The following is a 13,657-nucleotide window of genomic DNA, read 5'->3' on the forward strand; positions in this document are numbered from 1 at the left end:
GTAGCACATTATCTCAAAGACTCGTTCATTAGTACACTAGTATAAAAGAAAAAAGGTGAATTAAAAGATTGCTTTTTAAAACAAGTTGGAATGATGGAAAAAAAATTACGTAATTCACTTGTACTAATAATTTTTTAAAATTTGAACAGTTACTATTTCTGAATGTAAGCAGTCTCTTGGTAATAAAAATAATCCAAAAACTCTTAAAAATTTTAGATTGCCAACACAAACAAGTTTGGCTGGTTAAAAGCTGCATATCACCTGTTACAAACATTAGTTTGATCAAATAATTTTATTAATACTGCATTAGGTTACCCATTCTGGAAGTATTGCAATTGTGCTTAAGGAATAAATATAGTGTTCTTTCTTTTCTCTCAGTGGTATATCATACATTGATATTATGGCATATAAGACAGCCAATAATTCAGTGTACATATTAATTTATTACTTTCTACTTGGAAAGTTACAGATGTATTGCAGCATTACAGATATACAGCATATAGAATTTTTAGGTTATTTTTTATAAAATGAAATACAGTGCAAGAGTACAAGAACAGTTTGACAATTTACCTTAATGTCAAATTGAAGGTATCTTTTGTCCATCTCCTTGGAAACCACACTTTCTATGATGTCTACAGGCACAAGCTGGAAACAATCATATGCTGGGCAAAAAATGTTGTGAGCTTCACCTTCCTGAATTTTCAGATTCAAAAATCTGCCAGAATTTTGTCAGTCAGTATTTGTGAATAAAAAGTAAAAATTAAAAGGCTGCTGAATACTTTATACTAGGTTCACAGATACTCACATTATTCAATTTTTAAACAAAGAATAGGAAATATCCCCTTCTGCTCAAAAGGACTACAGATTTGATGAACAGCATAGTTAAAAAAAATAAAGGAACTCTGTCATGGTTCAAATGTGAGCACCATCAGCAATGCTTAGCCCTATGTGTTTGTGGTTTCCATCCTTGCCATTTATCAGAGGCAGCTCTGCAATGTTTAATTAAACTGAGCATTACTTCTAACTTAAATCAGAAATGGAACATGTAAGTGTAATTAATCTAGGAAATAATTAATTCGATATGCAATTAATTTTTACAACTGTGCTAGTCAAAATAGGTCTGCTCTTGAAACAAATTTCTAAACGGAGACCTTTATAGTCCCTAAGCACCAGAATGTAAGACAAAACGAGCTCATAAATCTGCAGAAAGCTGGACTTTAACTAACAGTACACAGTTTAAAAGCAACCTTAATCTGACATCAAGGGTGATACTCATCTCATCAAACTTCAATCATCTGACAGACAGGCAGCTATTCTAAGTTAGTCACCTGAGATCCTTTCATAGTTAAGGTAGAGAGACTTGCCAATTCATCCCATCTTAGATTCTTATCTTAGAATGGGATAACTCAGTCTTGGCTATGCTCCAAGTATCTTAGAAATGACTGGCTCGGAAAGATGAATCCCATCCTAGATGTGCCATCGCCAACACTTGCTTGACATTGAACTGTAGCTCTGAGTGCACGCACAAATTGCAGTACACATAGTCCAGCACCCAAATTAGAAGCATCATGTCAAGCCAGTGATCTCTCGGTAACTTCTACATTGCTGCATAACAATTCACAAGACAACAGAGGCATGACTGTTCATTTTCTTGCCACAGAACTGCCTTCTAAAAGCTCGTATGGCAGAGAAAGTGCTCTTCCTTAACATAGGAGGAATTGGTTCATATAAATTGGGCTGATCTGCAGTAGGACTAGCTCTGCTGATGTGACACTGTAACAAGACACTATAGTGGTACAGTTCAAGTAGTACAATCTCCTGAATGGGACAAAGATGAATATAAAGGCACTGCATACTGATATAATTATTCCTGGGAAGTATGATTAATATTTATACTAGCATAATTATCCATGTCTGAGTTTTTTACGAGCATGACTATTTTGACTTTAAAAAAATTATGTAGTAACAAGAGAATTACCCTAAAAGAACTTTTAAGCTAAATGTACTCCTCAGTTATTAACTCTTAACATAAGAAAGCATTTTGATTGCTTTTCTGACTGGAAATGATTTACGATGCCTAAGTTTAGCATGCTAAACTAAGAGATGGAATTAAGCAAGTGCTTAATTTAGAAAGCGTAAACCCCAACGCCACCACCACCACACACACACACTGAGCAAATCAAGAGTAGGCTCATCTGTTTACACACAGGCTTGAAACATTTGCTTAAGAGTTTTGGTGAATCAGTACCAAAACAAACATTATGTAAGCCTAAAACAGTTGATGGTCACTTTGAGTGACAGCTTAAATATTTGATAGGGTCAAACCAGCAACTCTTTGCAACCCAAACAGTACTTTAACATTAGCTGTTTATGGTCTCTGTCCTTTCCACTTCAAAATGGCAAGTATGAAAGTTTCTCAAAAGATAGAAAAGTACATATACTCACGCCTCCCAGCATGCTCTGCAGAAGTCATGTCCACAAGGCATATCCACTGGGTCTTCAAACACAGAAATATTACACATACAAATGTCACACTGTAAATGAAAAAAATACTTCTGATTAAGAAATACCCTAAAGCCTTTCATATTGTTAGCAGCACATGTTAAGTTGGAAAATCTCAGTAAAAATTTAAAGCAGTGCTCAGTAGGGGAAGAAATCTGATTGTAACCATAAAAAAAGGTTATTTAAGCTATAGAAATAGAAACAGGAAAGATTAGGTATCTCTGTTTCTATACCTCCCTATCCAAAGAGCACATTTTGGGATGCCATCTGTCATGTCCTCCAGCTCAGTAAGTGCTTCCCCCTGCAGAGTGCTGGGATCTCAGAGTCAGAGTTGGAGGGACAAAAGGGACCTGAATTTTTCATCAGCTTCACAGGCAGTCAGAAATTAGTTTGGAGATGACAGAGGCTACAGGAAATGTTTAGCATCTCACACAATCAGGTCCAAATCAAGCTGGAGCAATTTGGTTGTGCAACAGCAGCAACTATTTCAAGTAATAATCTACATAAATACTATTTTTTAAATACTTTGAGGCTTTCAATCAAAATAACGAATAAGTTAAGCTACAAATGTTCCAACAGAAGATACTACTGCTGAATTTTACACAACTAGGTACTACAGAAAAAATAACATTGAATATTGAGACCTTTACTCTAAAAACAGTTAAAGCATAAGGATGAAACTACTTATTGCTTTGATGAAAATTAACATTCATGAAAATAAATATTCATGTTCTTCAAGGAGTACAAACGGATTTTTCTTTCCATTGGAACAAAGATTCCATGAAAATTTACTTCAACTTTCAATACATTAGATATTATACACACAGAGGACATTTTCAGAAATGTCTATGGTATGCCACTTTTTAAAAGCACTTGTGTTACAGCCAAAACTAAATCAAACAAGTTGGCCTTTAAAGTGCAAAACTTGATGAAAGCATTTATTGCTGTTTTAGTCATTTCAGCTTACTGTCTTGCCAAACTTAAAATATTTTAGAAGTTGACAATGCATCCAAAATGTTCACTATTAAATTCATACGAGTTTTCAATTTTGTTTAAAACGTAACTTTAAAATAAGGAATTTCAGGAAGCCCTGAGTTAAAAATATCAAATACAGAACATTTACTGGAACAGTTTTAAGTAGGATGCAAAATGCAAAATCTGAAAAGGAGCTTTATAGCTTGTGGTTTTATTTTATCTATTCCTTTTAGTTTTCATTTTCCCATCAGAAAAATACATATTATTTCAAAAACAACATTTTGAAAATATTATTTTGATAGCTCTTTGTAAGATTTTTAAATGAACAGGAATACCAAATGCCTAACTCTGGATTTGGATTTAGATCTAGAATGGCCATCATTATCCAAACCTGCATTCCTAACTTACGGATCATCAATGAAAAACAAAACACACAATGTAAAACTGAAGACATGTAATCCTTCATTACACATTTTAGTTAGGAAATATTCCCAGACGATATTTAACTGCTAATGTAAATAAATGTACGGTAACATTATTCCTTCTATATAGCTTCTTTTTCAGCATTTTACAATTAAAGAAATAAAAGATTTCTATGCAGGAATGCAAAATCTTGATTTTAATATGAGATCTAGGGATGATCCATTTGCAAGACTGCATATAATATTCTAGAAAAATGCTTAGGTCATGGAGCAAAAGTTTTATAATGCTGCAGCTGCGGATTATTAAAAAGAGAACTCTGTCTTCCAAAAGAACCACATTGATTTTAATGAAAGGCACTTTCACATTTCAAATTTGCAGTAGCCTTGTAAACCGCTTGAAGCAGCCCACACATAGTAAAAGTAATTATAAGCTTACAGTACACTAGTGGGCTGACATTTCAAAATGCAGACAAAGAGAATTTTGTTTTCTAAAGAAAAAATTTTCAAAAGGCAGGGCTCTCAGCATTGAGTACATTCAGGGAAATGGATACAAGGAAAGTGAACATCTTGATAAGTATAAGATGAGAAGAGAAGCTTAAAGGAGCCAAATGTACTGATGTGACTGTAGCTGGACAAAATGCTACTTTGTGAGTGACAGCCAAGGTGAAAACACAGTGCTGTATATTAGCCAGATGCTCAACTGTGTTATTATATAGAATGTTTAAGGTGTCAACTTCTCTGCTCACCACTTCTGGAAAGAGAAACACGTCACGGTCTTACAAACTTACTTTCAGAATGAGATGACAACGCAGCTTGCCTGTTCCCGTAGGTGCGCTATGTTTAGAAATATGCTCTTTTGCCCTGCTAGTTTCAGATCTATTTATAAACTTACCACAGCTGTCTCAATGTCTCCTGGCGAGGGGCTGGTTTCATCAGGGGAAGTTACAGATGAGCGAGTAGTGCGTGGAGTTCGTGGAGAAGGGAGCGTATCCCACGCATTGTATCCGCTTGGAGGGGGAGTTGGCATCTGAACCCCTGAACGCTGGCAGCAGTTCTCTGGATTAGACATCCATGCTTCAAGTAACTTCTCCCTGTCCCAGTCTTCAATAAATATACCGACACAGGAAATTACGCAGCTGACAATGTTTAAAATATATTTTGTAACTATACCCTCAAAAGAATATATAAGCACTAAGCTAAAACATTTAGAAATAAATAACTATGATAAAGTGTGAATGGAACATTAGACATTAAATTTTACAGAACACATTCCAAGATAATACATAATGCAATGTATTTATGTAAGTAACTGCATCGCAAGCATCTTCTCTCCCTGTAATATCAGTCTTAAATAAAATTATTTTTATTACTTATTTACAGCAATTGTAGTAGCTAGGAGACTCAATGAGAAACCAGAACTGCAGTGACTTGCAAAGACAGATCAAAATATAACACCGTTGCACTGCAGAATTTTCAATATTTTCCCTTTCTATTAAAGAAGTCATTGTTCAATATGGATTCACTTTTATGTACTGTGTTTTTTTAAGAAGATGAAGACAAGCGCTACAAACGAAGGAAGGCAATGAAGATAAAACTGGATTGCAAAAAGATTTGTGACCTAATGAGTTACCAGTCTTTATATATGCATGTAAGAGTGATGCATTTCTTGGGGAAAAAAAAGAAAAAAAGAAAAAACCCCCCACTTGATTGCAAAAAATATTTCATATATTCTTACTATATTTTTATTCTACAATTGTTACTGAATGCTTTACTTTTATTGATAATTAACACTGCCCATTTATATACAAAAAAGAACTAGTGAAACAAATTTTATTATGTATGAAGACCTTATTGTTTGAAATGTTTTCTGTTTCTGATTCCTAAGAGTAATACTGAAGATATCATAAAAATAGTGATTTCTCTTCTATTAAAAATACTTAAAAGTTTTCATTTAAATATAAATCTATCAGATTTCTATATGGATTGGAATCTAAACCCATCAACACTATGCACAGATCAGATGGACAAGAATTTCAGAAGGAAAGAGAAATTTCCCAATTTTTTCCTTTTGTTTTAAATAAATATTTTAAGGTGGGTTTTTTTTAAATGTTAGGCACTCCCACTGGAAACTCAATGTTATTAACCAAAAGATCTGTGTTATTTTTATTGAATTTTAGATTTTGTAAGAAAAAGATAAATAGTATTCCTATGCTGTATTAATGCTGGGAAAAAAAAGACACGTGTTCAAATAATGATCGCTATTATACTAAAATCTGCTCCCTCCTAATATGAAAAAAAGCCTCTGAGCTGGAGATGATTTACTGATCAGGTGCTTACTTATCTAAGCTAAAACATATAATGGGTTAGTTTTATTTCATTTATTTAAAGGCATGGACCCTGAACCTACTTACACTTCAAAAATTATACATTTTATTAGCATTTTTCAAATTACCCTGAGCTTATAATCTTTCAGAGGGGAGCTGACTGATGCTAAGATACAGACAAAGTTTGCTAAAAGTTTTCTTGAGCTCCTTTGTTTGTACTGTATCTTTAAAATTACCCAGCATTAATACATGCTACTAAATGGATTCCACTGTGTTTTCTTTACTAACTTAGGAGTTTTAGTAAAATATGCAGTAGTTATATTTGCTGAACTGCCTCTCTTTTACCCTCTAATCAACTGCTGTATAATGAACTAGAAGAGAAACAGGAACAATATTGAAAAAACATTTGTAGAAAAACTGTAAGTTATTTATTTTCATGACTGCCATAATAACATTTTTTTAATCTTGGCTCTAACTCTACATATTTCTGTCTCTTAATTAAAAAAAAAAGAAAAAAATACACTCAACTCTTACAGCCTGTGTCTAAATTGATACAATTGTACGATAAAAGAAATCAAAGTTTGTTGGATTAAATATTACATGTCTGTAAACTACTGAGTAGTATGTAAGAACGATCTTTCCAAGAATTTTAGACACGCTTTTCATATATGAAGTGTGAATTAAGTTAAGATTCCACATTATTCTTTTATGAATTTCAAAATTAAATGCAAAAGCATTACAATTTGGTATTTGATGTTTCCCAATTGTTTAAGCCTTTGTAAATAGCTCAGATATTCCCTTTACTAGGCTGAACCAATTCTATGTCTTCATTTCAAATAAAGTAAATTCTGTTTCAATAATTTCCAGTGTACGACTACAGCTACAGGCAAAATAGTCGACTTTCTCATGACTTGCAAATTGTCTGCGCTTCTTTCTCTGCACTGGCCAATTGCATTAAGTTACCACTACATCACTACGGCAACATCAGTAGAATGACCTTTCCAACGCAGACTGATTTCTTCTCAACTTTCAATTCCTGCTTGCTAGATGCTGGCAGACATTTCTCCACAGTTTACATCAACCTCACTGGACTGTGCTGTGAGTTTGAACAGTATTGCCATCATTTTCTTCTTCAAAATATCTGCATGGCTTACAGAATCTGCCTACCTGCTTAGCCATATATTTAGTAGTATTTGAGAATCCAAATTAGCATTCAAATATTGTACATATTATAAATACATTATAAGAATTAAAAATATAAATACATTATAAGAATTAAAAAATAATCAACATTTAAAAACATATATGCAAAGACTGTGCCTTAAATATCATTAGACTGGCAAAAGTTCATGTTGACTTAATTCAATGTTAAGGTTCATGTTGATTTAATTCAAGGTAAAAAGGAACACAAATACCAACTACTGAAAAGAATGTAAAAGTGATGAGTTTCAGGTACCATACCTCCTCATGGAAGTCTGCCAAATGTTGTGGCTTTAAAATAATATCTTCCTATTTCACTTTTCCCTATCCCTTTTATTTTCACAAGGAGCCCAGAAAAATAATAGGGTATGAAAGCTTAATCCAACAATACGGTGATGAGTATGCAAACCATTAACTGCCTGAGTAGTTCCTTTGACATATAGTAACAATGCAGATGCTTCAGTAAGCATAAGTTTTGAATCACTGAATCAAAGCCTAAAGCTTCCACTGAGTTTCAGAAAGATACTTTTGTCTGGAATGAACACACTGAATTCAGTATATCCTCATTCTGACAACCCTAGATTAAATTACACAACAAGAGCACAGACTGATTTCAGTGAAATTAAACTAGTTACAGATATACACATGGAAAAGTATACTCTATTAAAAGAGTAACTATAAAAATCCTTCAAAGGACGTATACTCACGTGCTTTAAACCCCAAGGCAATTTCCAACCACTTATTACAATGGTCAGACTGCTTTTATTGCAACAATAAATAAATAAATCCAAAAATTTTGATCCAGATTTATGCACGAATATATAGTGGCAGAAAACCAATCGTCTGACAAAAATAGGTACAATGAATTTGACCTTTTTGACATATAGAACCATGGAAACTCTACTTCTGTGTCTCTCACTACAATAGGAAAGCTCTGTTTCTACAGTCTGCTTAAGTTAAAATGTCTTCCATTATAATTCCTAGTTTGAATCACTTTGCTATCAGCTTCCCTGCCGGCCTCAATGCTTTTTGACATACTGCAGCTGTACTTCTTTCTGAAGTACTGTGTGAACTGTTTCCTGGTATTTCATTAACCGTTACTTATCTTTTACTTGGAAATAAAAAGTAAACATACAACTGCAATTTTGGTTTTGCTGAAAACAGTTTCTTTAGTCTTTAAGATTTTGGATTACCATGTGCCCTAAGTAGAGCTTCTGCAGTAAAGAGCGGGGCTTGGAGCATGTCAGCAGATTCCACAATCAGCATATCCTTAAGCCTTCGCAGGTCCTGAAGTCTCAGCCCCTCATATGGCTTTGAGAGGAAGAAGAAAGACAATTTACGTCTAGCAGTGTTTTCCAGTTAGTCTCTAATTCCATATGAAAATGAAAACATTCAAAGCACTTTTACTGATCATCATCTCAACTGTGAGGTAATATGTGACAAAATTTATTCATTGTGCAGACCAATGACCATGCAAAGCTATACGGAAACACTGTCATTTTACAATATTTATAGTATGATCTTTGTATGTTTCAAAATCTAAAAGACAATATCTCTAGAGTTTTCATTATAGTTGCAGGCCACGTTCAAATGATGAACTAGCCTAACATTGACTTTTTCTCTCTCAAAAAAGCTAGATTTTCACAGGATCTAGCTGAATGCTTAAGTGATTAAACCTCAAATATTGTGGCATGGGTATGAGAATGCATGACTAGATCTGAACTAAGGATTTCAGGGGAGAGTGAGAGAAAGGACAGGTTAACATATGTTGCATATAGACCTCTGACACTATGTACATGAATTGAGACCTATTAACTTTGAATTAATCTGAAGGAGGATACATTGAGATATTAGATAGTAAGAAGGGATACATTTCTGAACAGAATCAGGTAGAGGTCTTTTGAGGCAATATCAGCCTTAGAAGAAATGGAGAAGTCAGTCATGAATAGGATATATGAGGTGTGCAGTTAGAGGTTCACAGAAAACACAGAATGGTTGAGGTTGGAAGGTACCTATGGAAGTCATTTGGTCCAACCCTCCTGCTGAAGCAGAAACACCTAGGGCCAGCTGCCCTGGGATTTTGAATATCTCCAAGGTTGGGGATTCATTGTACATGAAGATGTCAAAACTCTCTTTGAGAAACAGTGGCCAATTCTGGTAGCCCTACACAGTCAGAGCAGATCATCCAGCTGCCTTCCTGATCTGGAGCTCCATCCAGTTTATTACAGTGTTAAAAAAAGGTCAAATTAGAAAAACAAACAGGCAATAATTTTAGGATTCTGAATTAGCTCCAAGCAAGATTTCTGGAGATGCACACACATGTTTCACAGACTCCTTTTTAAAACTAAGAAAGGAAGAACACGACAGCAAATAATATATTTCTTAGTGTTGTACAGGTAAAATGCCCAAAAGGTAGAAAGACAAAAAGAAGTGGGAGGATACGTACAGAGAATGGATACAGAAAGGGTATGTAAAAAGAATTATTCTTACATACACTGTTTTTATTTATATAAAAGATAGCTAATAAAAGATTTAAAGCATTTGACATCAAACTGATGTGTGGTGCTTAGGACTAATTAGGAACCTGGCCACCAAATGGCAATTGTATTCACCAGTTCGGAGAGAAAGGACACAGAGCAGCAGCAACAACAGATAACCACAGTTAAGACCATGTATTGATATTATTTACTATCTATATTTTGATTTTATGCAGAACCCTCCAGTGCTAGATAATATACACACACGTGCACGCATGCATACATAGACATGAAGGAAAAAACTGGTTTTGTCCTTGGAAGTTTACAATCCAAGCCTACTGTGCAGATAACCCTTTCAGGATAACAAGTAGAAGGCAGATGAGATGGGGAGAATGGATACCCTGGGCTTCTAAATGATTTTGTTCTTTTGAGACACCTACTCTAAAAACATAACATTCTTCCTACACTCTAGATATCATAATGAACTCTATAAAATACATCTAAACACATAACTGACTCCCACAAGGACCTCTTCTGTTAGCTGGTCAGTAAAATAAACAGGAACTTCTTGATGTTAGAAACTTTGTGATCAGCAGGAGTAATGGTGCCATGACTCTGCATCGGGTCTTTGTCCTTTTTGAAAAAGCAGGAAAAGCAGAAGAGAAATGGACTGTGTCCTGACCTTTATTTTGATTGCCCAAGTTCAGGGAATTTCTGTATGTCCTTCCATTGCTGATCATGCATGACTCAGTAAAGGACAATCTGAACCTTAATGGCTTGCACTGAAATAAATCTGGGCCACTTGATTCATAGCATGCTGGAATTTGACTGACCTACTTAATTTCTTATAAAGGAGATCATTTATAAAAACATGTCAGAGAGACAGAGATACAAACAGCTGGGTGCCTGAATGATTATAATTGCATGAATATATTGCAAAAAAATGGAAGCAAAGAGTAAATTGTCTTGCCTGAATCTGAACTGCATTTTGAATTGCAATTGTAAAACAAGCAGCTTTGTCAGCACAACAATACTCAATTATTGAAGACCACATATATCATAAAGAGGAATGTCTTTTCTGTTAAACCTGCAACATATATGCATATTTTAGGAACTAGTATTTTATCCTGAAATACAGATATGCTCAAAATTTTATTTAACTGATTGGTTCTAGGTCAAACTCTGGCAATTACCTCCCTTGAGTAACAGACTATTATATTATCTCAGTTGGAACATTCCACACAACCCAGCAGGGATTTTTGGATCCTGCAGTTTTTAAGAATCCTAATTTTGTCTTTTTAAGTAATGAGGGAAATATTTCTTAAGAATGTGTTTGAAACTTCAGACATTTGTTTCATAAAATGATATATGAGCCCACAGAAGAAGCTGAGGAGAAATTTTAGGCTGGCACTGTTAAGTAGCTTAATCTGGAAATTCCAGAGTGAAGGCTTTATACAAGGAGAACCCTTAAAAATGTGACTGTGTGCAAGACAGAGTCTTGTAGAGACTTGTGAAGACGCGGTCTTTAGTTCTTAGGATGTATATCCTTTACGTAATATCATAGAGGTTTGTTTTTAACTACTTCAAACATTGATGACTTATCTCTGCACTACCATACACTGTAAAGATTTTGATTACAGTTTATGACACTCAGAGGCCTCCTTTAATACTCATTTATGGAGGAGGTCTTTATTGATATTTGCTGTGAAAAAGGCATTGTTCAAAATTAGCATCATTTAACTATATAATGATTTTGAAATATATTATTTGAGTTACTGCATTAATGCATTGGTGAGCTTCTCACTACAGATTTCAACACTTCTGTATTCTCAAGAGCATTGCTTTTTAACTATTTTCTCCTCAATTTTTTACCACTAATGTTTAGATATCCTAAATTATATAGTTGGTTTTCTCCTGAAAGTACTTTTAATATGTAAGCTGATTATTCTAACAGTTCATTTCAAACTATTATTATTTTCTTCACTTTTAAAGTACTATTAAAACAGACAAGGGCAAAGTAACTCTCTGCTACAGTGATGACTATATAATTAAATGGTGTCAAATATACTTCATGTAAATATTCTCCTCTATGGGTGGATTGAGTTCTATAGTTAATGGAGTCATATATTTAAAAAATTATCTATACTCCATTTAACTCATTCAAGTATAAGTATATGCATATAAATGTATACATAAACTATCTGTAGTCCCTTTCTCTCCTTTCACTTAATAAACCATTCTCTATCTGGAGAAATAAAGTACATTTTAATAATTTTAGATAACCCTTTGTATTTATGATATTTGCATTATATATATATTTATATTACATCAATTCTGAAATTGAAGAAATATGTATTTCTCTTAGTCTGACTGAGAGCCAGAATTGTTCTGGATGATCAGTTCTCAAGAACTGCTCATTCCCAGGTGTTTCTTAAGTTTAAAACATTGCATGATGTGATTGAAATGAAGGTGCCTGTTATCTTCCAGGGGTACATCACCCAGACAAACATGGTCCCATGTTAGAATAAACAGCAAATGAAAAGACCGCAAGTAAAACAAACACAATCTATAAAAGCAGTTTAAAAAATAATCAGTTACTGTCATATTATTTAGTGTAACTTCAAATAGATTTAAAAGATAATATAAACTTAGATTTTATACAACAGAGGTATTTTTTTGGAGATTGTTCATCAACAAAGTAAGAGAAAAGAATCAAGACAGTAATCTGAAATAATCTCCTGGCTTATTTTCTAATACCCTTTCTGTTGCCCACACATCATAGATGGATCTTCTTTTGCTGTAACTAACTACAGTGCTAAGACAGTCACATTTTATACTCCATTCTTAAAACATTTAGCATTTCCATTTTATATAGGGAAATACAGATTATGTGTGTGTTGGTATGTTGTTTTCCTTCCAACCTGCATTTTGTGGAAACACACTTAACAATCATGTTTGTGTTTCAAAACTATTAGGGCCTGTTTGCTACCCATCTTTAACTGCAGTCTCTAATTTGATGACTAAAAATGTTTGAGGTGTACTAAACCCAAAGTTAAATGGAAATGTTCCTTTAAAAATATGTTTCAGGGAGCACTGTAGTAAAATGAGATTTTAAAAGGTTGGGTAACTGTATGACAGAAATGGATTTTATTCAGAAACTCTTGTGGAAGGAGTAAACTGTTGGAAGATGGACAGCTCTTTGTCAGGTTCTCAAATTTGAAATGTGGGTCAACTCAGCAATCTATATCTCTTAACAGCTTGAGAGCCTCTGTAATCAAAAAAAGGTATGTGCAAGTTATTTTTTCCAGTATTACAAGTGTTTCAATTCTAAACATGAGCATTCATATAATTCCTTGGTAATATTTCAATGTGAGTAACACCACAACTGATTCTCAAGATCAGAAACAAAGCTTTGTTATTACTCTGAGTATACACACTTAATTCAATGACACTGCACAGAGCACTACAAAAATCTTTTGCTCTGTATGAGAAAGAGGATTATCTTCTGCTGTAAACATGGCAGGTCTGGAAGCGGAGGTACTGGGTACCATCGTTCCAGATACTACTGTGCATATCATAAACATGAGAGTTAAGCCTGTTCAGCTGTTTTGCCTGGGAAGAAATCCTATTCACAGTTTTCAAATATTTTATCTTTTCCTCTAACCTTCAATCAAGAGATTAAATCACTTTGAAAATGCATTCCTTGGTATTCCAAAGTTTTTTAATTCTCTATGAATTAATTTTTTGTGTTTTGGAA

The 13,657-nt window shown here is 34.0% G+C and overlaps 2 protein-coding genes across 6 annotated transcripts in view; one reads left to right on the forward strand and one right to left on the reverse strand.

Moving 5' to 3' along the window:
- Positions 1–13,657, forward strand: part of PEX1 (peroxisomal biogenesis factor 1) — a 129,900-nt gene that overhangs the window by 96,484 nt on the left and 19,759 nt on the right. The gene's annotated exons all lie outside the window — the stretch shown is intronic.
- Positions 1–13,657, reverse strand: part of ANKIB1 (ankyrin repeat and IBR domain containing 1) — a 104,697-nt gene that overhangs the window by 21,612 nt on the left and 69,428 nt on the right. For all 5 annotated transcript variants that reach the window (XM_075746190.1, XM_075746188.1, XM_075746192.1 and 2 more), the window contains exons 5-8: positions 8,617–8,734; positions 4,792–5,000; positions 2,446–2,534; positions 571–715 (exon numbers count right to left, since the gene is read on the reverse strand). In XM_075746190.1, coding sequence (XP_075602305.1) covers positions 571–715; positions 2,446–2,534; positions 4,792–5,000; positions 8,617–8,734 — 561 coding nt within the window. The remainder of the gene's footprint in view (positions 1–570; positions 716–2,445; positions 2,535–4,791; positions 5,001–8,616; positions 8,735–13,657) is intronic.

This window comes from Balearica regulorum, chromosome 2 (assembly GCF_011004875.1).
Source record: "Balearica regulorum gibbericeps isolate bBalReg1 chromosome 2, bBalReg1.pri, whole genome shotgun sequence".
Taxonomy (NCBI): domain Eukaryota; kingdom Metazoa; phylum Chordata; class Aves; order Gruiformes; family Gruidae; genus Balearica; species Balearica regulorum.